This window comes from Etheostoma cragini, chromosome 12, assembly GCF_013103735.1.
Source record: "Etheostoma cragini isolate CJK2018 chromosome 12, CSU_Ecrag_1.0, whole genome shotgun sequence".
Lineage (NCBI taxonomy): Eukaryota > Metazoa > Chordata > Actinopteri > Perciformes > Percidae > Etheostoma > Etheostoma cragini.
Window position 1 is genome coordinate 5,307,645 of NC_048418.1, and position 26,740 is coordinate 5,334,384.

The following is a 26,740-nucleotide window of genomic DNA, read 5'->3' on the forward strand; positions in this document are numbered from 1 at the left end:
AGTGGAAGTAAAAGGAAGTGAGTGCTGGTTGGAGAGATATATAGATATATAGATAGATATATAGATAGATAGATAGATAGATAGATAGATAGATAGATAGATAGATAGATAGATATTTATTGATCCAATAATATGGAAAATTACAGTGTTGCATCAGAACAATCTGTCACACAGCACAGAATATAAATATAAATAAAATACTAGAATACAATATATATATACACAATATACATGAAATATATATATATATATAGTCCTTAACAACTACAGTTTATTTAAAGTATTTTAAATTGTAATGATTTCCACTTAAAACAAAGGCAAATCTAACAAATAATAAATAACTTTTCTGCAAGGTTTATATACGTAGGTGGTTGTCTTTAGCTTAAATCCCTAATGTCACTTGTCATCCTCTGTTTTAACTATTCCTAATATGTATTCCACAGCTGCAATTTCATGTGCCACGGACCCCCGCCCCCCAAATATAGGTAAAAGTTGGCTATATTAGCAAACAATTATGTTTTGTCTTAACTTTGTTTAACTTAGCTTATTCTGTCTCACCTTACCTTAGCTTTTCTTAGCGTTAAACATAGACATACAGTATTAGCAAAACCATAGCCATAGATTAATTTATGTTGTTCTACCTTAGCTTAGTTTATATTATTATAGCTTAGCGTAGTTTATTCCTCTAAATAAATTACCATTAAATTGCAAAATTGTGTTGTTCCGAATTTTACTTGAAGCTAAACTGGCAATAGCCATACAGGTGCTAGCTGGTGATAACAAGCCATTTTGCAGTGTTAACTCTAAAGCCATATACAGTAGTTCTACCTATGATTTCTACATAGTGTCACCACGCTTTCCTTGGTCCATGACACTAACTTTACTTTGGCTCTGATAACTCTTTCACTTCATGCAACCCCTAACAGTGGTGACTTTCTTCTGTGTTTTGTCTTAATCCTGACAGAGGAATCGATACAGTTTAAAACTATCACATTGATCAATTCTCCAAATACTATACTTAACTGAACACAGTTGTGTGGAATGATCTTGAAAAACTGGAATGTTACAGACTGTCTGACTGCATTTTTAAAATACAAGCTGTCCAGATGTTTAACCAGATGTCTTCATTTTAAGGACTAGGTATTCATCCCCAGGCGTATTGAAAAAAACTGCTGAGCCATATAGTAGTCAATATGAAATATAGTGTGCCATGAAATGTAGACCTTAATAAACAAAACCGTATTGGAACAGCAGTGAAAGCAAACGTTTGTCTTGATTAACCTGCAGACACCCTACCACAGCAGGCCTCATACAGTATCAGATAATCTCCCAGCCACAAAAGTCACACAGAATACCACAAAATCAAAATGCTATCTGTTCAGCTTTATTTAAAAGTTGACGTACAACATAGCCATGCCTAGTGTTTTTCCTTGCTCAGCTTTAAGCTTGGTGGCAAGGACATGAGCTTTAAGAAATGTGAAGTGTGCATTCAGTTTTCATTCTTTTTGGCCTTCTGACCTTTACTTTAACCATTTATTTGTTTGTGATGTCACGTTTTTATGACTCTTATTTTAAAGAAGTTATGAATCTTCTTTATCACAAACTAACAGCATAAAGTAAAAGTTCTGCCCTATTGCCAGCAGAGGGTGCTGTAGATTCATGGTGGGCTGAACATTTATATACGTTGCAATGAACGGACATGAGGAATGTTAGGTCTATGTCCAACTGAAGGGGAAGGATATATGTGGTTTGTAAGCCAACAGTGGAGGAATCACTGCAAATAGGCATTTGTTTTTTAGCAATGGACGATTCACAGCAGGTGTAATATGAGCTGATAAAGACACTTCAGTCAGTGAGTGACAAGTATCAGCACTATTGAATGCAATTGATGTTTGTGCTGACCTCTAATCTTCCTGTGAAATGCATACATATTAACAAGTATGCATGCTTGCTAGCGGTGTTTGGCAAGATGCAAAACCTCAAACCTCCTTGCTTAAGAATGACAAACATTTCTTAGCTGGAGCCAGCTTATCATTAGTGATATCACTTGGCCCATGACTAAACTAGCTCAGCTTCTCATTTTAAGACAAACCTGCCATTTTATATTCCTCAGATGGCTTGTGAATGTTGAAAAAGAAAGGTAAAGCCAGAGAGTTAGAGGTGAAATCAAATCCCTTTAGCAAACAGCAAAAAGGTCAGTGCTGACGCAGACCCGGGAACAGGCTGCCCTCCCTCAAGACTATATTCTTAAGTGGCTAGATTCTATTTGCAGCATTTGTACCTGTTTACTGACTCCCCAATTCCAAAACCAGGTAGCTGTGCAAACACATTGGAGGGTTTGGACAGCCTCTTGTGTCATCAAGCGCAGAATACATTTCAACTGGCTGCACTGTGCTGTCAGGCCACAAAACGCAATTTCAGGGCAAAAGGACACGTTTGTCAGGACTTGGACACTTTTTTCCCTCTTTGGATTGGCTTCACTATCCTCATATCTGTAAGTATCGGATGTGAAGATACAAATTTGAATTGTTAATACTGTTAGCAAATTAATTGCAGTTTCCATCCAGATAAAGCAACGTTGCAGTGTGTTGAACAATGCACAGGGTATTACAATGTGTGGTTACATTGTAACCTTGGTTCTCTGAGTGAAGAGACTTCACTTTTGACATTTTGGGGGTGGAAACCAAGAAAGCACCTCCTTTGATTGGTCAAATTCAAGGCAATCTCACACATACACCTCCTTAGTTTACCTTGATTTACAGATTTTATTCAGGAAAAAGATCTCTCTTTATTATTGTGTAGCGCAAGATAGCACAGTCAATAAAAGAATGTATAAGTGTCTCTTATCTGTTGTTGGGATGTATGCGATGCTTTTGAAATGTCCTTAAATTGTTGAAGCAGCAGCCATATTTTGGGTCATTTTAAATGCAGATGTTGAACTTTTCTGGCTCAATGTGCCAACTCTTGTAGGAATGAACAGGGCCCTGCCTCAAATGCCTTTTCCAATCATTGGATTTTGTCCTGTTTGGTAACATGATGTGAAAACAAGAACAAAAAGAGCATGTTTTACATATTATAAACATCTGACTAAGAGGTGCAGCCAGGTCTTTGTTTACACAACCTTTAGCCAATAGGCCATACTTTCATAATTAAATTCAATTTTATTCATGGTTTTATATTATAACAGAAGTTATCTCAGGACACGTTACAGATAGAGAAGGTCTAGACCACATTCTATAGTTTACATCGGCCCAACAGTTCCCTCCGAGAGCAAGAGCATTTGGTGCGACAGTTGCAAGGAAAAACTTCCTTTTAACAGGCGGAAACTTAAGAAAGACGCTGGCTCTTGTTGGCCTATTAGCCAAATACGATATGTTAAGACAAATACATTTAGCTTTATTAGTCTACTATTGATTAGGTTAGCTAGCATTCAAGGCAAGCTATGCTTTCTTGAAATAAAATATTATTCATGAAAACAGAAGCCTGAGTATCCATTTCTATTCTATACACCTTTCCATATCTGTGGTTTGGTGACCCACCTAGTTAAATTATGTTAATGTGACTAATATCATTTTTATTTTAAGGTAATTAGTGGTTAGCTAATTGCCTACCAAACATAGCTAGTTCAACTTAAAATGCTGTTTTCTCTACAATTTTTTTTTGCCAAAGGAGTATTTGATTTATTCATTGTTGAACCTTTTTATTAAAACTTTTTAAGAGTGTAGCATTTGTTAAACATTATGTAAAGGCACCACTGTAGGCATATAATCCTTGATGCATAATATTCTAAAATTTTGACTTTTCATTTAATAATAAATTGGATGCTTTGGCCAAGTAGTGTACTGTATAGTGGCATTGAAGATCATATACAGTGCCTACCTTGTCCTTACCCTTCATCTTTTTTTAGGGAAAAGACCACTCTACGTACAGCAATGCCCAGAACACCCAGTAGTATTTTCATTTATTTCATCTCCCTATTTCTCAAACTCTCAATCCTTTTCACACACACATATGCAGTCTCAAAAAAACTGGATGTTCTTTCAGCATAGTGAAAAAACAAATACAACAAATTAATGAATTTCATAACTATTAAGATGAAAATAGTCTGGTCATTGGTGTGTGTACTCAGTCTGCTGTAAGCGACAGGAGGGCACCATGCGAGCACGGCCAGCAGTCAGACAACTATTTTTGATACAAGTGGAAAGTTTCTATGGGGAGTCTATGGTGGTGGGGACCAACAGCAGAGGATCAGGGGGTATGAAGAAAGTCTGTGAATCTTGTGGGACTGTGGGAAACGGTGACCCTCTTCCACACTCTGCTGGCACTGGAGGTCTGCATGTGGGTTACCAACAAAACAGGAGGAGAGGGAAAGCTGCCAAGCCCATAATTTGAGTTTGGGATCTGTGTGTGAGTGTGTTTGGCGAGTAGAAGGTACGGAGCTCTGGTGAAGCCAGAATTTACCAGAATTTAGCATTTCTAAAAAGGCTTTTATGCTGCAAAAACCAAATCTTCAAATTTTGTTTTTTGATGAAATAAGAAGTTCAATGGGTAAAATCATGTCAATGATCTTCTTTATGTCAGCTTCTTGAGAAATAAAACAGACTTTTACCCAACACTGTCCACTGAGAAGTGTAGTAAAGATGGACAGAGGAGAAAAGATAGGGGATACCGGCAACGGCAATGAAGGGTGGAGGCAGAGGAAATCTGTAGGTGGAAAATGAGGAATGAGAAGAGTACAGATCATTGACAAAAAAAGTGGGTGAACTTAGCTCCAGGTCCTTCCTTGAGACAAAGAAGCACCAGTATGACTACAAATGACAAAATACCAAATGCACTTTGTGAATTTTCACACCTCAGTCTGTCATAGGTGTATTCTATCTGCAATTAGTCAGCTCAGACTTTTCAAAAGGGCACTATAAATTGTCATAGAAAATGAGTAAAACATGGGTGGAAATAATACTGGAATCCCTGACTAGTGGGTTAACGGAAGTGCTTTTGTATAGGATGGCAGATAGGTTGACAAAGAAAAAGCAGTTTTTGTTTTAAGAAAGACAAGTAGAACAGGGAGATAGTGATAAGTTTAAAGATGTTTTGATCACTTGCATTGAACCAAAACTGGTTACTGTATGCTGTCCAATAGTACCGTCCTTTTAACTGCTTTGACAGATTTCCATATTTGTGTATTCATAATAGCTTTACACATTTGTATCCACGCTAGAGACTGGATGGCAATGTCTTTTGTTTGGTCAACCACTTTGGTCCTGGACTGAAAAGACATCCATTGGACATGTTGCCATGACATTTTACACAGACATTCATTGTTTCCTGAGGATGAAGTCTTTTTGCTGATGCCCTGACTTTTCCTCTGGCACCACCTTGAGGTTTACATTTTAGTTTTTTGATGGACTGGCATGACATTTTGTCCAGACATTTAAGATTGCTAGAGGATGATTCCTAATTAATCTGGTGATCTTTCGGCTTTTTCTTTATCAGTGGGTTAAAATGATCCATTGACAGAACTTGATACTCACAAGAAGGATTGGCCCAACAAACTGTACAGAGATTCATATATCCTAGATGGTGCATACTTATAACTCAAGTGATCCCTGACTTTTTCATCAAACACCACTAGCAGGTTGACATTTTTGGTTTGAAGTGAAATATCACAGCTACTTGATGGAAAGCCATGCTATTGGTCACAGACTTTTCATCTAACACCATCAAATTTCAATTTTTCCACAGCAAATTACATTTCCATCAGCAACAGCTGTACTTTTTTGGTTTTAGTGCAAATTAGCAATGCTAACATTAGATGATGGACAAAAATCACCTGGTCGTCGCTGTGAGCATGCAAGCATGCTAAAGTTAGCATGTAGCTCACAGCAGGGCTGTGGATTCTTAACCTCGTTTAAACGATAATAATAAGACACATGAAGACTTGTGAATTCTGATTCTATAGTTTAAATAATATTTCATTGTTTTTTTCTGAATGGCAATAGGAGGACAGATCTTAATTATTCACACAGACTGTTGCCTTTTCTATAAACTCTATGCTGAACCAACATACTTCATTTGGTTTGTGAATTCAGACTTAACAAGTGTATCTTTGATTGTCCATGTTGTCTTTTAAATTGTGTTGAGCTCATGAAATCCACTCATCTAGACATTTAGACAGAAGTACTGTAGTTACCAAAGATATTTTTATGAGTTTGTGAAGCTTCCAGATCCGTGTTGTGTTTTATGTCATGAGAAAAATGAGTGAACCAGTCTACAGTTATAAATACACCTCAACCGACAGAAAAGCCAGCAATGGAGAGATGATTACAATGATTTGCCACCAAAACACAGCTGCTAACTATGTTAAAATAATAACAATGTCTAAATCTATGAGTGGTAGAGGGCTGAGATGAGGAAGTTCAACCACACACTTAAACACCAGCACACACACACACACACACATTTCTTCTCATTCTGTCCGCAGTGATTGTGCGCCCACACGCACGGTGTGTGTCCGCCCAGGATTTAACCGCCTGAGGAGCCCCACTATATAGCATGAGAGTGATTTCACGTGTCATATTTAGAAAGTGCCTCACTTCTACACATGCCGGACACATGCAGAACTACACATTCAACCATGGCAGGGTTTTTCACACAGAAACACACACGCAGACATACACACACACACATATAATACACGTATGCACGCACACCGGTGTGTTTCAGGCATAGCCAGCTGTGCCCAAATTTCAAACATATCTAAAAAAACCTCATAATTGCCAGGTTCATTTGACGTTTATGTATTTTACTGACCAACACACACAATCAAAAATGGTTTTACTGCTAAAACTGGCAACACAGGAGTGTGTTGTTAGACTTACACAAATACCAGCCACGACTATTTATTCATTTGCTACGAAACAGCTAAACGTTATGGATTAAGTGTTCAAGGCCTGTAACTACCATTGTTCACAGGAATCATGAGATGACATTTATGACTATAAGTGCAAAACATAGAACCAAAGTAGGGTGACTCGGTTTAGTTTGGTCTGACAGTGAACATTTGAAAAGTGTTGACCCTGACCAGATTTAGTGAAGCATTCAGTGCATGCAGTGGTTTTGCTGAGAAGCATGGCTCCCGGAGGGGAGAGTAGGCTACATCCTCAAACTCAGTGGGGGCCCCCTCAATGATGCCAGTTTATACTGTGCTAAGTTCAACACATCAAGGTCAAGGAGCTATGTTTCCTTTCTTGTCAGGGAGCTCAGAATTCCTTGCAGTGCACCTGGGCCCCTTGGAATACTGCATATGCTGCCATGTTTTCACAGAACATTTATACACACTGTATGTATTGAACTAGCTACCAACAGGCTGTCCTCAACCAGCAACCGACCTATAGGTTGGTTGTGCAACCAGTTCATTAGGAGAGCAAACAAGCACATGAGTTGAAAGTAAGAAAGTGTGGAGGCAGATGGGAAGGTGGATGGTTCAAACAAACACAGGGCTTCCACCCAGGAGAGCGGGGTTAGTGCCCCATGTGAAATTACTTTTTTAAATTAACCGACTTTTAAGGCCCTGGGTCTGTGACGCAATGATGTCTGTGACTTTATGTTGTTCCTCATTTAGTTTTATGTGACTCATTTAAAATCAATGCCTGATGTTTTACTAACCTTGAGTATTTTTGTTGCCTAAACTTAACTAACAAGCAATTTGTTACGGTCACATAGTTTGAAACGACCACTGTGCGACATTAAATAAAACGGTCACATAGGTTGTTTTGGGAGTCATTGGCAATGAACCTATTCTGTTGTTTAGATGTGTATTGCCTATTAACACAGTATTGATTACCTTACTAGAAGCTGTTTCAATGTCTAACACGTCTGGTTGTCTATTCACATGAGGAGTGCAGTAAGACCTTGAAGATCCTTGAAGATAGGGGGTGGCAGTAGCTCAGTCCATAGGGAGTTGGGTTGGGAACCGGAGGGTCACTGGTTCAAATCCCCGTATGGACCCAAAAAGTTGGGAGCGTGGATTGGTGGCTGGAGAGATGCCAGTTCACCTCCTGGGCACTGCCAGGTGCTCTTGAGCAAGGCACCGTACCCCCCCGACCGCTCAGGGCGCTGGTTCAGCTGGCAGCCCACTCACTCTGACATCTCTCCATGTATAGTGCATGTATAGGTCCTGAGCATGTGTGTGTATTTCAGGCCTGTGTGTGAGTACTAACAAAAAGTGTGTACACAGAGTGTAGAGCAGTAATTTCCCCATTGGGGACTAATAAACAAATTATCTTTATCTTATCTTTTATCCAAGCAGGTAGGCAGGTGGAGTATCTCTAACTGTCTGAAAAGACCTTTAGGCAGTGGCTAGTCTATATCGATGACTTTCCTGTCAAAGATTGTTCAGATGCCGCCGGAAATTTCCCCGTATGTCTCTCATTTTGGCCGGATGTCCGCTACCTTATGCTTTCTTTGTGTTTCCATTTGAAACCATGGTTGATTTATGAGGACTATGCTTAACTGCTCCTCAGATCTCTGCAGGGTAACTCGAGGCAGCAAGCCAGACTATCTGTCCAATCTGAGTTTTCTGTACCAGAACTAAAACTGCTTTCGATGTTCCACCTAAACCACCAAAGTTCCTTTACCAAGGTATTTTGCAGAAGCAGCGTTGATTTGTTTTGAACTTAGACGACTGGGGTTGGTTTAAAGAAATGCCAACAAACCAGCTTTAGAGTTGCAGGTAGGCAGAGATAATTTTTGCACAGAGGCTAATAGTTTCCTACCTTTTCCAGTCTTTCTCCTAAGCTAAGCTCACTGCCCCACTTTCATATTTAACAGACAGATGAGAGTGCTATCAATCTTGTCATCTAACTCTCTGCAAGAGATGGCTTATGTTGAACTATTCCTTTAAAAAAACGGTATCCTAAACACTGTAAAGAAAAGCTTGCTTTTCTGCTGTAACCAACTAGGTGTTTGACCAAATTACCTTTTTGTCTGACCAAACTGGCTGCCTGTCTGATTGACCGAGTTATGACATAAAAACAGAATTTCATGCTGATGAAGAGCTGCCTGCCTACTCTAAATGCTTTGAAAGCCACTAATAGACTGTCATGCTGCCAACTGACTGTTTTATGACTGACAGGCTGGCTAACTGACCTGAGCAGTTCACAGGGGACCTGTGCCAATGGCCGCCTCTGCAACAGGGTCCTGTGAATTTTGACAGCACTGCGATGCTTGCCTGTTTTCTTCAGGAGACCTGGCCCAAACCCATTTAGTATATTTAATCTTGGCTCAAAGTTTTTTTTCAATGCAATCTAGCTTCAGGGAAAAGGGTTGTGTCCATTTCAGAGCCATATTACTAGTTGAATTTGTTATGTTGATATTTTAGCGTCCTGTTTCCACATGCTTCTTCCGAAGATTGTTGGTAAAATGTCATCTTACATTGTGTATCTTAATGGTCAAAGATTTTGAATGTTATCATAAAATATAAAAAAAATCTATGTCAATAGCTAAAATAGGAAATTGTTTGTTCTGGTATGATCTGTCATACCTAATCAACTTAATTTAATAAAAGTGAGCATGTTTTTGTGCATCTGGCTCATGTGGATTTGTGTCCAATGTATCTGTGTGCACTCCTCCATGAGTGTGTGTGGCTCATTATGTGTGTTAAGGGGTGACGGTTGTTTTTTTAAACTGGAGCTTAACCACATCTGTGCCCGTCCAGATGAAGGAACGGAAATGCTTCCTGGGAAGTTGAGATCAGAAAATCACAAAGCGGGTCTTTGTCTGTACAGCCGCTGGCACAGCGAGTGGTTCTGAGCACTTTAATATTGGTTAAAGCTCTTCACCTGGATTCAACTGAAAAAAGAGAAGTGATAAAAAACACTGCAGGAACACACACAAATGTGGTGATGCCTTGAAGTATCATGTTGGTTGATGTAAAAGTAGGAGGTTTAAAATAAAAGATCAAACCTTTAAATGCAGGTCGGGCTGATGGTGTTAAACTTGCTTGTTTTTCTCATTGGACACTTGGAACTATGACTTTGCTTAAGGCCTTTTTGATTCCTAGAAGGCTAAATGTTGTGAATCTTAAATCCAAAATAAGCGGCCCTGAACTGAGTGGTATTATTTCAGGCATTTGGGTACAGCATTAATGAAAATGAAATGGTAAATCAGATTGACAGGACATAAACTGTAATGACACATCTGCTGTTTTGACTGAACCGACAATTCTTTTGCCAAATGGTAGATAAGATCTCCTCCTCCCCGGACCTGAAACAAGCAGCTTTCTCTTTCTGTGTTCCCCACTGTTCCTAGAAACACGCACCGCTTTCAAGACAAAAATTTACTCTTGAAGGTTTGTTCCGCAGCTGAATTTGAAACGCTGTTGAAACGTTAATTCCCAGATTCCTCAGACTATCTGGATGCTGAAGGGACTAATATGAAATAAGTGTGGCCACACAACCATATGTCTGTAACCATATGTCCGCAAAAAAAAGTGAAAACAAGTGTAATATGACACAATATAAACTGAACAGCAGAGTTGAGCCTGTAACTGGGGGTTTGCAGACTTTAGGTTTAGTATTTTCTGAGATATCCTGTGAGGGAGAATATAGTTTATCGATTTTCACAACAGTGACTCTTTAAAACAATTAGAGATTACAACAACAACAAAACTTTTGATTTAATCCAAGTATTTTTTATTGTGATTTTGCCATGCACATTCCTGGCCAGCCAGGGTCCTTTTATATAAATCTATAAACAAAAGCTGAGAAAATGCTGCGTAAAACCCAACAATTTGTTACATACATTAAATTTACAAACATATATATGTACTAGAATTATTGTTTTTCCTTTATAAAAATAGAAGCTTGAGTGACATATATATGTTTTGCATGCAGAATCTGTTTCAGCATCTGCTTATCCTTATATTGCTCTCTGTATGGCGGGCAATGAGAAAATATTAATGAAAAAGGCAACAGTAGCAAGCATCCATAACAAAGTTTTCTATATTATTTACAACATTATTATGTACAAAAATATACAATCTGTATTTTACTGCTTGCATTGTTATATGCTATAATGTACCTTATATATTACCACTGTGATGGAAAGAAGTGACATATGAAGGCCTAAACCAGACTTAAAAATTAAAAAGCATTTAAACTGTCCCTTTGTGCATGGCCTGATTTATTACATTTATTAGTTTAACAAAAAGTATGACATAAATCTATCTTCAATAAGCAAAGGCTGAAATAAAGCCACATCAGTCACTCTTAACACACATGCCGCTGCTATCCACATGAATTGACATTGACAGCTCACTGTGTGATCATTTCTATAACAGTGTATCTTGAACATCTTTATAACAGATATGAACGAAGATTTTGGCATTAGAAGCATTGTGTTTTCCGTTAGTAGTCTGAGTAGTATTGACCAATCCCGCTCGAGCAGACACTATTTGAATGCAGGTAAACAGTCTGTGTGGAGTGTAAAAGAGGCAATAAACCTATATTCTGACCCTGATTTAGGCTTTTTATTATTTTTTTTTAACACTTATTTTTATTTATTTATTTGACTTTAAACAATGACCAGCGCACAGCAGGAGAAGTCTTGACCTGAAAATCCGTTGTCTGGATATCCGCAGGCTACACCTGAACACCAGAGATATTGGCTGTTGCCCACCAGAGGCTTAGCCGATCACCAGTCATAGCCAATGGGTTATTATGTCAATTTATTTGTAATTTTACTCATTAATTTGCCTGATTTAGTCCTCCATAGGAAAATACAAGATGGCGTTTTGGGCAATTGTGATGGCATCAAATACCCAGTTAGTTATTTTCAGCAGGGATGATCTGAATGAACAGTAGTCTAATCTTGTTCCCACACATTTTATGACTCTGTACATGACGGCCCCATTATAGTGGATGTCGACATGGAGCTGAGGCATACTACATCTAACATTAGTTTGGTAAAAGCTATGATGTTATATTTTAACCTTCACATTTGGAAATTGCGGGAGGCATTTGGAGTGGTGCTAAATCTGGTGGTGTATTTTCAACTTTAAGTATTAAAGAACATTAAGTCATGTCGGCATGATGCATGAGTGATTATTATGGTCAGCACCAGACTTTTAGTGATGCCGTAAGGCAAAAGACATCCAGGACCATCATTCACCAAACAAACAAATTACTGGACACCGTTTCACTCATGACCAAACATAGATGGGAAGCCTTGAGTAAAGCCATGATGTTTAGTGTCAGAAGATGAATTCTTTACTGAAGGAATGGATGTAATTACATGTTGTGAGATGATAATGACTGGTTTTGCTGGATGTGATGTGGGCTTGTTTGACGGTACGCTGTCCTTTGAGAGTGGTTTTTCAGATGACTGCAAACACTCTGAAGGCTTTTCCCCCTGTAGGGTTCAGTAGGCTGAAAGAAGAAGTGCAGGAAGAGAACAGAGATGTGGTAAATGTGTGTGTTGCATTTAACAGTAATGACATTTTTTGATGTAAAGATGCATTCTAATAATAATTCAAATAATTACTAATAACTGAAATTTTCTTATTAATCCCACAGGGGACATTACATTATTGCACTATGGTTATTAGTTATTACACACATTACACACAGGCCTGAAATGAACACATGCCAGTCGACACAGCGGCTTGAACCGGCGACCCTTCGGTTTCCAAGCCAAGTCCCTCATGCCACTACAACCCAATGGCGAAAAACTATTTGAACTCTCAACAAGTCCAACTCAACTTTCCCATGCACATTTCTTCCTCTTCACTGTACATATGTAATTATTTTTTAACCAAACCTCTCTGAGGTGATGCCATTCTGGTAACTGCCACTGTACTGCTGCCTTCTGTCCACCGGCATCACATCGAGGTAGCCTCCCGACTCATTCCGGATCACTCCAGCATGAATGGCTGCTCGGCAGATACTGGATTTCTGGGGGGAAAGAGGTTGTTACGTCAAATGATTCATATAAGAACAAAACATCTACGAATAATGTTCCCTGACCTCTAGTACAGTGGTTCTTAACCTTTTCAAGTCGTGACCCCCCAGAATAATGAGGTTTGTGACACCCCAACCCCTCAACGAGAGAAAAGCGGCAAACCCTCTCCCTGCTGATTTTAAGTGAATATTGTAAATGCTCTGATTAAAACATGTAAACAAATAATGCTTTGCTTTAATGACAGTTAACTTTTAGCAGCTGGCACCTAGCCTTGTCCATTGTGCTCCAGGCTCTGTTGATTTCTGATGTGTTTGTGACTTTCTCTCTCCCCTGAACCACCGGAACAGCACATGTGTTCCAAGACCTCCTGATTTACAAATGAAGATTGGAATATAACACCATTCCACACCATTTTTTTGGCAACCCCAAGAACTTATCTCACAACCCCCTTGGGTGAATGCTGCCAATGTTATCATCATTATAAAATCATCAAAATGTTCCCCTTTGTGACATAACAAAAAGAGGAGAGATGACGCCTATTTGAGGAAGGGTTAGTTATGTGGGTTAAAGTTAAGGATTGCCTTAACTGGTTGTTTCCCAAAAACATACAATGAATAATGATCTCAACAATGGCTGCATTCTATATTTCAGGGTTCAGGGTTTTCAGTGCAATAAAGGACAATGTGGGCCAATACAATTTAAACATGTCATAAAAGAAAAATAAGTGTAGCTAATGACATTATTGAAGGTTGGATTTCATTTAGGTTTAACTTTTAAGAGTTATTGTGCAAGCTGATTTGGCATGTGCGACTGACAATCCATATTTAGCATTTGAAAAAAGCCATCATTATTGTTGTTATTTGTATATTTGCTTTACTGGCTATGGAAATTTAGAATGTCTGCTGTGAAAAAAAGGTCAGTGTTTCCAATAAGTCAATGAAAGAATGTGATGGTCAGTTTATGACAATGATGCAACAACTTACATCTGAATAGTATTTTGTCCCAATCACTCGGACTTGACTGTCACGCAGACAGTTCCTGGGACAATACAACCTACAGGAAAACACAGAGCTCACTTTAGGTCATAAGTTTTCAGTGCATACAGTGGAACTACTGGATGTTCTTTCTGTCCTCAAGACAGAACTATTTGGAGGCTGAAGCTTAGCCCATTATAGTTTACTTCAAATGACGAGATGTGTTTAACCTCCTAAGTGAATAAAAGCACAATGTTACCTGGGACAGTGTCGTACAGGTTTCTTGAAAGGGCAGAACAGTGCAACGGCGGTATCACATGTTACTGCCTTGACTGGGAGAAAAAAAACACAGTAAAATGACCCTAAAGTGTGTCTGTATGCTGAAAACATGTTACTGTATCTGTGTTCTCAAAGTGAAAAATGATTGTATGCTCCTTACCAGGCACCGTCTCTACTTTGAAGGAATTTGCACTCCGGTTCTTCCTGTGAATTTAAAGAAAACTGCATAAAGTTATGATCTGTGCTGCATATCCACGCATCTTAAGTTGAACAGCCCCTTCAAAGGGAATACATACACAGACTGTATTACTCCGTGTCCTCCTACTGTGCAATATGTCATTTATATTCATCCGCACCTTAATCAAGTGTGTGTCAGTCTGTTTATGTGAGGGTGTCCATAGCGTAAATATGACTATTATTATTTTAATCTAGTTTTTTTTCTATTTCTTATAATACATTTTGTATATTTTTTCCTATGTCTATTTAATGTGTATTTGTGTTATTCTGATGTGTGGGTATATTTCCTTTGAGTTGCTGTAGCAAGGGAATTCCCCCAAAGTGGGATCAAAAAGTCTATGTAATCATGTCTTATTAATCACTTTTCTTCTTTTAAATAAAGACTAAATGCAGAAACTGATTTATACCCTATTGATTGAATGCCATTCTTGTATGACTTGGTGAATTGTTGTTTTCTACCCAATCTGGTCACATCCAGCCATCCCCCATCATTGTCAATAACACCAGAGTGTAACCCAGCTCCACACACGCTGGATTGCTGCAGAAGACATACACAACTGTTAATGTACACAGCCAAGTGTAGCTTCAAATGAACAGGACTCTCCCATGGATACATAGATAAATGTCAAACATTGAAAATAAAATGAAAAATGAAGCTGTCTCTTCTGATCACTTACCATGTCATAATAGCCAGTCCCAACTACTTTCCCCGGCGTGTCAAGGCAGCCAGGTGGACACTCATATCTATGGGCAGGAATAACAGTAAACACATCTCGCCCCTGTTATGTTGCTTTTCACATAAGCACATTCTACATGCATAGATAGCACAGATATACTAATATAAGGAATATTTTCTGTGTTATAATTAAATAATTAATTGTGTTAATTCAGTATGAACTGATAATTCCCAACTATCTTGGCACATCAAGTGTTTCCAAGAATTTGCATACATAGTATTATTATTAGCATTTTAGACCTCTGTTTAGGTTGAAGATGGGGCGAAATCACAAATTTCATCTACCAATAAGAACGATGAAGCTATCATTTGTTCTGCCCTAAAAAGTGAAACAAAGCTAACAGGAGGCTCAGGAAGATGTCAATCAATCAGTCAAAACACACCGACACAGTCCTGGGAAAAGGTCCAGTCAGCCAGAATAACTTAAAGCAGCTGTGCGGGTGTTCAGAGCCTTTGACACCTGTCTGTTGCAGTGTGTCACCATCTTCTTTAGCATTTACCTGTTACAGGTTGTCCCCTTGCACTGATCTCTTAGCTTAGTCTCACAGTCGACCTGTTGACCTAACATAACAAACAAACAAGAGCCTTTCACAACCTCATTCTAATGCAAGTTAATAATGTCTATTCTTGCGACTGCACCATTCAGAGAGATGAGGTAAAGTAGGAACAGTCCTTACACATCTGCTCTGTGCTGACAACCTGGTTTCTCTCAAGGTTGTCATTGGGTGAAGGGTTTGGCGTCTGGGCCCTGGGTTGGGGCTCCCTGTCCCTCACTGGTTCCGCTTCAGGTTCAATGTAGTTGGTCTCCTCAATCTCAGGAGCGGGACGTCTGTCAACACCCCCGTCTGTAAACACAGATACCAGATTGTCATTGTGTTATGTGTGTCGTTTTTGTCTTACATTGATTCAAGGTGAACATATGTCTCAAAATTAATATTTTTTATGTGTTAAAATGCTGCGCTGGACACATACAAAACAATCTTGCCATGGCAAAATCAGGCAGGACAGTGAGGGAAAATATTCATGGTGTAGTCAAATTTTTATTATTAACTATTAACAGGCAACGCAAACCATTTTCTTTTAGTAAAACTATTTATAACAATTCTGAATAGGTACAAAGGTGTGTAAGGAGATAACCATGGCAGCAGAAAAACCACAACTCTGTCCCGATCCCACCTTTGTAGCAAAGATTGTCCCTGCAGCCTCCACCATAGCTAGCTGGACAGGCAGAACATGGAGTTCCATATTTGTAAGGAGCATGACCCCACCAGTTGCCCCTGAAAAAGAAATTATGAAAGGGTTTTGTCGTAGTTGAAAAAGGACATGCAGTATGTATTATTATGAAGCAACTATTTATTTGAATGTTGTTACATAAACAAGAGATTGATGTGTATCATAATGAGTACAGCAAAACTACTGGATATTATTACTGGAATATTTATGTTTGTGAAACTTCATTCATTAACGGAATTTAGTAGTTACACTCGTATTAGATTGTTGGCCCCAAGTAAAAAAAAAAGAGCAAAAGATATTCTCCTTCAATGTTTAAAAACTGGTGCTTACTCCTGTCAGTGTGATAATACTAGTAGAACTGGGCATTGAGAACCGATTCCTACTTGGAATCGTTTTAAAAATTACGGATCGATGAGAACCGTGATCAAAAGGTAAGAATTGGAATTGTTAAAAACTCTTAAAATCCAAACAATGCCCAACCCTAAATGCTAACAGTGGCTACAACTACTGAGGTCTGTCCTCATTCTAGCTCCTGCACTCGTTGTTTTAAGACCAAGTGAACTCAGGTGACTTCTCTTGAGATAATTTATCAGACTGAGCCACATACATACAAGTCTGTCCACATATGCAACACCTGCAAACAGACTTTGATTCAGTTCGTATCTTGTTTGTATCTCTTGTTTGGAGTTATTACACAGTAAAAAAAAATTATTCTGAGATAACTAGATTTATGACTTTAGTTCTGATCTCTGCCATTTTGAGGAAGTTGTATGACATGGTAAGGTAACGAGGCAAAACGTACGGTGGAGAGTAGTTGCAGACCAGATAGACAGCTTTAGCCCAGATCATTCCCCAAACGTTCATGTTGTAGCACACATTGATGGCACAGCCAATACGATTGCTAGTCGCCCACACCAGCTGAAAATTAAAAAATACTTCAATAAGTTCAGTGGTCCTTTTACATTTGTTAGAGCTTGTAGCTGACTTTTCAAAAGGAAGCATTCATCAAGTGTTAATGTTCACTTTTACAATACCAGGATTTTGGATCATTTCATGCAACAACTGCAAAAGGTTATGATGATAAACTTTAATAAATTGGAAGAAGGGCCTTGTTAGTCAAATCAACAATGTCTTCCAAAAATGCTGTTCCTACATGACAAAACTGCATTCTCAAATTGAAGTTTTTTTTCTTTCAAAGCCATTAACAATCCTCCACAAAGTGTTTTTACTCCTTTTAACTTCTCTTCTCAGACGTCTAATCAGCCTAAGTAACTAAAAACACCTTTGTGGGTATGCAGGAACATTGTTGTTTACTAACAAATTTTAATTATTATTTTTTTAAACATCAAAAATTAAATATAATTTTTTTAAAGTTAAAGTCTAAAATGATCCTGAAGGCTTTGTTCACCCATGGAGATATGAAGCCCTTACCTGAGTGTAGTGAGTACAAACAGGTCCTGAACATCTTAATGGGCAGTGTGGGTTACACTCCTGTGAGTAGGGATAACTGTAGTACCTCACCTCATCATACCAGGCCTGGACATGGTAGGTAGGGGGGCGGTCCCTAAAGTCACACAAAAGGTATTATACTGTATCCTTTCATAATCTCATCAAAAAACATGTGATAATAAATATGTTGAAGTCATGTCTATGAATGCATCTTGTCTAATTTATTGGAAATTCTTATGTGCCATGTGTTGAGCCAAAACGTATGATATCCTACGAAATTAGGAGACGGCTGGCTGGTAAGGTTACGGCCATGTGACCAGCCGGCTGGCTTCAAACTCCATGACCCCGCAGTTGCTAGTTCTTTTAAGGCTCCGGCACATCAACCCAATCATCGGCCATCGGACACTCTGGCGAGGTTGGTGACTCGAGTTTTTTTGGTGTGTTCCATGCTGTTGTCATTTGGAGGAGCCGTCGGCATCCATTTTAAACAATTTGACTTGTTGAATCGGCCAGTGGGCAGTGACCATTAGGATTGGTGGAGTGCTAGCCCTTGACTAGCGAATCAATGCACAAGAATATTATTACCAGACATCTTTTTTTCTTCTGTTCAGCAAGTAATTATAACAACAATCCTTCTTGACTACTATCAACTCTCTGATGAAAACAATGACTGATGACAGTGTGCTCTGTGTTTACTAGTTCTAGAAAGAAGTTCTGTCATTTCCGAATTTTCTTTTTTGGACAACACCGCCTGCTGTTATGGAGACGTATTACATATTAACTCTTACCATGGATGTTCAATGTTAACCTCAAACTCTGCCATTTAGTTGATCTCCTCTTCTGTTCTCTCACTTCTTGCTCCTTCTTCACTTCTTTACAAGTAGGCTCTTCCAGCAATAGATGTTGTGCGATTTCGCACAAAGCATGACATCTATTGCCGGAAGAGACTACCGGTAAAGTAGGAGCAAAAAACGAGAGAACAGAAGAAGAGATCAACGAAATGACAGAGTTTGAGGTTATTGTCGAACGTGACGATGATTGGCTCAATTTCGAAGGTCGCCCGTACCTGTACAAGCCTAAATGCACAAACGAGAAGCAATAACTAATGGAGGTGAATTGGAGAGCTGGCTAGTAGTTTGGTAGCATTCCGGGCATTATTAGGGGTGTAATTTTATGAGATAAACATTTGGTTCCATTAGCACCTTCACTAAGCCATTCAGCTGATGGCGCTAAATTGCCCATGTTCAACAAAGGAAAAAAGCTGTGTATGGCTCGAAGTCATGGTGCAAAGGACCCTAGGGTGAAATTACTCCGAACCATCCCTTTAACAAAAGACAGGTTTGTGGTGAAAATGTATTGGGTATCACACAAAAGGATGGAGCGTAATGTAAAAAAAACACAATTGTTTGTTTCATATTACAGTCATGTTACTTCTTTGTAGGCTACATACACACCTGCCCCAGTGCGCTCCAAGGTTTTGTCCTATTTGTGTCAACATATGGCTCGGCCCATGTTCCCATCGGCAGGTATGGGCCCAGTGCTCTGCACTCCTCTCTAACTCATAATCCCATACCTGGGGAGCAGACAAAACACACACACACACACACACACACACACACACACACACGCACACGCACATACGCGCACACTCTCACACACGCACGCACGCACACAGACACACACACACACACACATACAGAGAACAACACATGGACTTGGTTAAAAAGGTCAACCCTGAAAATAGGAAGCTATGGCTTTTTTTTTTGAGCTGGTGGCTCAAGCATTAGGCTTTGTAGTATTAGGTTTCTCTTGGGCTCCAGGTTAAACGCAATGAGTTCTTGAGTCTGGGGCAGCTTTGCCTCCGACAGATGTTTGCAGACATAAAACTCCACTGTAGACAACCCGCATAATTTAAGCGGACTAAGTGGCGCGCCACTTTCCATAGTTGCTGCTTTAAGTGCTACTCATTACATTTTTTAGAAATCTCATTATCCTCTTTGAGTAAATTAGACCATACTTGAGACAAAGTGAACCTGTAAGATGAACCTTCTTTACTTTAAAGTACAGTGGCTTTACGCATGTCTCTCGCAAATTTGACACAGTATAGTCAAAACTAGGCCTCTCCCATTAAGCACACACGTTCACTCTCTGATACACACAGACACACACATGAGGGAGAAGGGAAACAGTGAGGAATCACCACCACCACATCAACTTGCAGCTTTGTGCTACTATTCAATGTGATAGTGTCATAGCTGGTTTCCAGAAAGTTTTAGGTGTCATAACACACGCTGAGAGAGAAAAAGCCGAGAAATAAAAGCAAAAGGTCTCTGTTAAGGGGCTTGATTTCATCTTTACTGTGAAAACCTGACACAAATTAATCTAAATTGAAGCAGAAATACCTGAAAACTGTTTTCAACAAAGCAAAAAGCAGACCAAGGGTAAAGGATTGAGCAATTCAAATGTTGCGGCAAAGTTAATTTACTGTTGACTTTGTTGGGGAGGGAGAAGAATAGGTGTAGTGTGCTCTGCTGCTGGCATACTGTTTGGTTGCATAACAGCCATCACACGTCAAATAGGATAATACTTAAGTGTGGAGTTGTAACTGCTCTGATTGACCACCATAATGTGTGCCATATGTTTGGTGAGGCTAACACACTGTACAAACTGTTGCCCATTCACTGTACCGCTGCTTACTGTTCAGGCCTGATTGAAGGTGTTTTGACTTTACTTCTTTGGCCACAATCCAGCTTGTGGCTGAGATATCAACACTAAGGTGATTTTCTGCTCTAACCTCCTGCAAGGTTGCCATGTGACATATTTTTCTATGATCTTTACATTATATTGTATAGTTCAAATTCTTACCATTCCAATTGTGCTGAACTTATTTTCATTCAACTTCAGTTGAAAGATTGAAGGATTTTTTTATGTTACATTAGCTATGGAAAAATAACACAGAAGGTTGTTTGTTCAAACATTCAAAATAACCACAACAGGAAATACATGCTTGAATTGGTCTGTTGTGTGGGTACTCAGACTTTAAACAGCATTGCATTAAAATAATGCAAAGGGCTGTTTTAGTGCAAGCTTACCATCAACACATATGATTAAACATGATCTAGGAAGGCAGGTGTGAGTTAAGATCCATTAATCTGAGGGTTAACCAGACATGAAAAACTGCCCAGCAGTTTGTAATACATAAGGATTATCATGGCAAAGTGGTCATGGCGATAGATCTGGGTGATACTGCATGGCCAAAATCTTTTATCCTGATCTAGAGTGGGTCATTTCATATCTCAATTACAATATATCACAATGTAGCATGTTTTCAGATGCATCCAACATTTGACATATTGACATTTTAGGGCATTTTAGTGTCACTACTCTTGCAGGTTATAATGAAATTCCAGTTCATCACGAGGCTTTTACTGCAAACAATCTACAGTGGATACTATTCATCTCTGCCAGCCTATTATTCTCTCCGTATTCTTGTTATTCTTCACTCTTAATTATCCAGCAGTGAGGTAGATGGCCTGCTCACCATCTTTCAGGGAAAAGTCACGATAACAACTTCCAATCTCCTTTTGCATTCCAAAGAGCATTAACTTCCCTAAATATACAGCACGACCACCTGTGCTACAAAACTAAGTGCAAGATGAGCTGTCTTACAGCTGTAGATTTAGGGTGAATGCTCAATAAAACAAGAAGCCATCTCTTGCTTTGGGAAGTTAAAGTACACAAATTTGCTTCACGTAAATGCTTGTAATTCAACCGTATTGATGGTTGTTATTATGGAAAGCTTTTAAAGAGGTCTCAATTTCTCAGGCAAATCTTCTGGGCAAGAAGTGACGTGTTTCAGATTAACGGACGCAACAGTGCTTTAAAGGCATTTGCTGACTGGCATTTGAAGTCAGAGCTGCAATGAAAGTTCAGCCCTTTAGGCCTCAGAATCCTGCAATCTGAAAACCAAATACTTGGTCCTCATCAGTCCCCGGCCTACCACATCATTATCATCAGTAATAGTATCCTTTGCTGAAGAAACACATGGTTAGTGTACATAACATACATTTACACTACAGTGCACCGCGCTTCAAATGGTAAGGCTCGACATGTTTGAAATAGATTTACTGCCGTGGCACCCAAAATGGGATGCATGGAGGATCAAACAAAAGATAACATCGGCCTCGGCCGGGGTTTGAGTGAGCTGCGATGGATGGGGATAGAGGATGGAAGGTAGAGCGTGAAAGTGGAGAAGGGTAAAAAAAAAAACGGAGGGAAAGTTTGTGGGGCTGTAGATCAAGAATGCAAAAAAGACAGGGAGAAAGAGAGTCAGCGGGAGGAGGAATGGAGTATTAGAGTTGGGAGATGCCGGGCAGGAAGGGAAGGAGGGAGGGCAGGGTGGTTGAGGTAGAGGGCAGGACAACACTGCGGGGGTGGAAGCTGGATAGGTGCCAGGGTCAGCGAGGGCGGACAAGCAGGAGGTAGGTGCTACAGCTTGCCAGATGGTGACTTTGGATTGCAGATCTCATTCACTTTGTTGTCTTGAGCTGACAGAACTGCAGAGTCAGTAGAGTGCTTTCCTGAGAGAAAGACTAGTTACTGCAGTGGCTGCGGCTCAGTGATAAAGTGGTCGCCTGCCAATTGGAAGGTTTGGTGGTTTGATAAATGTATGTGAATGTTTATCTGGTGAGCAGGTGGCACCTTGTACGGCAACCTCGGCCACAGTGTATGAACGCGCGTGAATGGTTCCTATCACACTATGGAAAAGGGCTTTTAGTAGTTATTGAGACTAGAAAAAGCGCTGTATTAGAACAGTCCATTTCTTGTAGTGTCAAGCCTCAATGATTTGGCCAGATTTACCATACAATGAAGCTTTCCTTTCATAGAATGGTACAAATGCAGTTTACAATTACACATTTTTTTAACAGTGTTCTTGGTTATAGACAGGTAGACAAAGCAGCTTATCAATTTTTACCCTGTGACCGCAGATTGTGTCAATTGAATTGATGATTGTTGCTGGCAGATTTCATCAGCTAGCTAGTTAATCAAGCTAACATTAGCTGAGTCAATTTAGCTTAGTTGGTTTAGTTTAAACCATTGTTTAAGGCTCCCTTTTGAAAGTTTCCAGATTCATTATAATAATAATCCTGCAAAATGATCTTAAATATGCACTTGATGACTACATGATATTTGGCATGAAAAATGTAAGGCTATTTAAGGTAACGTTGGTGTGTAAACCTCCCCAAAACCATAACACCTGGACAGAGCTCCCTAAACTTCGGTAGCATGCAGGACCGACTTGCAACAGATGATGTCCATTGCCTTCTGCTCTCTGTGCTGTTTCCAAACTCTGATCGGGAAACAACAAAAAAAAAAACTTTGAGCTAGCAAGCTTAACGCTGAAAATGGCAAGTTTTTAAGAAAATTTGGATCATGGAACAAGGCAGGTCTGCCTTCAAGAAATGATTGTAAAGATTTACAAAGATTATCTTCACAGCATTGACTATCCAACTGGGACGTTTTTGGACCGATATGTGGGGATTGCTGTGGACGATCACACGGCAATACACTGGTAAGTGCAAGTATCCAGCTAATTTAAATAGCTCACTGTTAATTGTGTAAACAGTTCACTTATTTTAATATTGTATGGGGTGTTTTCTTTTGTCGGGTGCATATATTTCACCAAAACAAGTTCCTTCCCGAGACTATTTTCCAGAGCCACCGCTGCTGTTTTAGGAACTTCTGTTATCCCAGAATGTTTGTGTGAAGTAGTCAGACACTAATCTGCAGGGCGCTGGAGATAGGGCTTGCAATGCAAACTAGCATCAGTTCTCCTGAGACTCAAAATTAAATTCTGACTCTTTATTGGACTAATACTGGTGTTTGTGGTGTTTATTACTTTAAATTAAAAACAGAAATGTACTGTGTGCAGAGTTGAATTCTTTCAAACGATAACACGTCTTCCAGCGTGGTAAAATTGACCTAGAATAAGAGAGACAGCTGTGTTCCCAGCCCCTACCATGTACTCCATGTTGGAGGCAGGAGGGTAGACCTGACCCCGTAGCTTGTTGTGCAAGTCCAGGATGAGGTGCATGTCTCCTTCGCTGATGGCCCTCTTCCCTCTCGACCGGACCCTCCACCACTCCTCATCCTTTTCCCTGTATTTGTCCAGGATGGACTCAAGTCGTGTGGAGTTGGTGAGGACCATTGCCAGGGCGGTCTGAGTCAAACATAGGAACAAGCTTGCTGCTCTTACCCAGGCGGTGAAAGGAAGAGGCCTCTTCATGATTGAGGAAATACTGCTGCTTAATGAAGCCTTTTTGATGTCTGCAAAACAGAGAGAGAGCATATTTGGGTAGAATAGCTTGAATTTCAATTACAGCTTCATCATTTCAGACTGTTCACTTCCTGCATATGAGTGCACAATTCCCATGCAGCTGTTAAATATGTGATCTTGCACCAATGCACAGCTCATTATCAGCTCATTATTTGGTACTTTTTACAAACTAGATCTGCTCCAGACTCCAAAACAGTCTGAGTGCATCTGCAGGTCACTGCATCACTACACACAGTAGTACCAGTGTAAACTAGGTTTTCACATCTTCTTAAAGAGCACAAGAGTTAATGCACATGTGTGAATTACTGTACTGTGTGTTTGCTAACATGCACTGGAGGGAGATGTGCAATGCCATTTTTTATGTAAAAACAGATTACATTATCATTTTTATCTTGATATTTTCTTTTAAATAACCCTTCAAGAACTAAAATACCAGTGATGTTTTTATACAAGACTAGTTAATAAAAAGAATAAAAGAGAATTGTAGGGAATAGCCTGTTAAAAAGATTCTAGGAACACTTTGATAGGTGATAAGCTCACGTGAGTGAGTAACAAAGACACACACAGGTCCTAAAAAATACTAGTTATTTAAAATGCAGTAATTTACCATGCAAGTTTACCTTTAAATTCTGCCAAATCAATCAAAACACCTCCAAGGTGCAATATTCCAGATGCCAGAAAGCCTTGAGATTATTGCAGAGGGACAGGTTTCCAATCCATGGAGCCTTTAACTCCATCCATCACACAGAATGAGAGCAGGCAGTCGGTACATCCACGATGGAAGAGAGTCAGAGAGCTCCACAACGTCTACAGGTACCTGGTGAATTCCTCAGCTGGCTCTGTGTGCTACTGGTTGCATGGTACCGCTTCTCATTTTGCGTTTATATGCCAAATTTCTTCATAGCAACCGAGCGGACCACGCCTCCAAAAACCCACTTGCTCCCCCTAACTGCACCCCCACCTAACACACTCGCACACACACACACACACACACACACACACACACACACACACACATCCCATGGAGCTCCAGGGTTGATCTATTTGAGGAGGTACCTGATCGCACTAGAAGTGACGTGAAGGTAAACTTGTGGATGTTATTAGAGCAGCCCACTCCTGTTACAAATATTGCTCATTTTGCTTTTTCCAGGTTTTTTGTTTGACAGGAAGACACGGTCAAAAAGAATTATTGGCAGCAGAAAATAGGCTACAGACTTAAAATACCGTGTGCAAGGCCCCCTGGTGAAAAACCACAATACGTATAAAGATTTCAAAGAATTAAAAAGTCAGCTTGCAGTCATGACATGTCTCTTAATGTATCACCAGTAGTTATATCTTACTGTAAAGTAATTGTACAGGAAAACAGTTTGCAGTCATATTTGTACAGTGCACTTGCAAAAATAGTAGAAAATGGTCATTGTCTGGTAATGATAATTTGCACAAATGCATTGCTCTCCATTCATGAGCATCTATAAGTGTTGTATTCCTTTCCTTGAGGGCTGAACCTGTCTGAGATCACACCAGGTTCTTTGCTGTGTGGGAGACTGGCAGCAGCCAGCAGGGTGGCCACTATTCCCCTGTGACACTACCACAAAGCACTGATTCATCTACCTTTACATACTCTATGTTTGTAGGCTGTTGTGTGTGTGAGAGTGTGTGTGTGTGTGTGTGTGTGTGTGTGTGTGTGTGTATGTGTGAGTGCTCGCTCTCACTGCTTCCTCTACTCCAACATGCTCTGTTCTAACTGGCCATCAGCAAAAGGATTTTTTTTTTTTTTTACTGTATACTCCCATTGAGCCACAAAGGCAAGCAAAGTGAATAGAAATATATAGAACAATAAATATAACAGCCAACAAATACAGGGATTAAACATGTATACAACAAGCCCCAGCATAAGCCATGCAGAGTATGCCCAGGCAAGTGGAGGTAATGTAACATGAGGGAAAATGATAATAAATAATGTATATGAACAAGACATTTACATGTAGGTTTATGGCATGTCCTGCCGCATAGATGGCACATGTCAACCAGACAAGATAAAGTCCACTAATTTACCAAAATGGTCACTAGCTTTTGCGTTCAAAGGTAGGCCTACTTGTAAACATACAGTATATTTGAACTCTTAGAGGACTCTTAGAGAAATTAATCTATCAAAATCTCCCAGAGACTAAATTTAAAAAAGAAAATTATCATAAATTAAACCTGTGACTAGGGATATTTTTTTTTTGTGCAAAATTTATATTAATAATTTTAGCCGGGACAGCCTTATATGTATGTGCAGACAGTCGTCAGTTTCATCCTTTTTCCACTTACTTGAAAATCATCTATTTACTGTGTTCACATGCTAAATAACACTGATATGCTTTGATGACTCTATAGTTTGATTGATAGATATTTTCAACAATGCCAATACTAAGACCACAATTTTAGTTTGAGCTCTTCTACAAGCATCTGCTGCCCCCTCTTGGATAAATAAGAGATTTTCAGGTAATCAATTCAGCCTTCAGCAAGCCGTCAATATATGAGTGATGTTGGAAC

The 26,740-nt window shown here is 39.5% G+C and overlaps 1 protein-coding gene across 1 annotated transcript; it reads right to left on the reverse strand.

The window, feature by feature from the left end:
- Window positions 1-10,673: 10,673 nt before the first annotated feature.
- On the reverse strand, window positions 10,674-25,096 carry LOC117954325 (cysteine-rich secretory protein LCCL domain-containing 1-like). Its single transcript, XM_034888035.1, has 15 exons — window positions 24,823-25,096; window positions 23,885-24,192; window positions 19,320-19,438; window positions 17,848-17,980; window positions 17,219-17,334; window positions 16,360-16,460; window positions 15,861-16,028; window positions 15,684-15,744; window positions 15,125-15,191; window positions 14,855-14,985; window positions 14,371-14,414; window positions 14,191-14,263; window positions 13,941-14,010; window positions 12,817-12,950; window positions 10,674-12,425 (listed from the first exon to the last, which is right to left on the reverse strand). The coding sequence occupies exons 2-15, from the start codon at window positions 24,149-24,151 to the stop codon at window positions 12,374-12,376; spliced, it is 1,536 nt and encodes a 511-aa protein (XP_034743926.1). The 5' UTR covers window positions 24,152-24,192; window positions 24,823-25,096; the 3' UTR covers window positions 10,674-12,373.
- Between the last annotated feature and the right edge of the window lie 1,644 nt (window positions 25,097-26,740).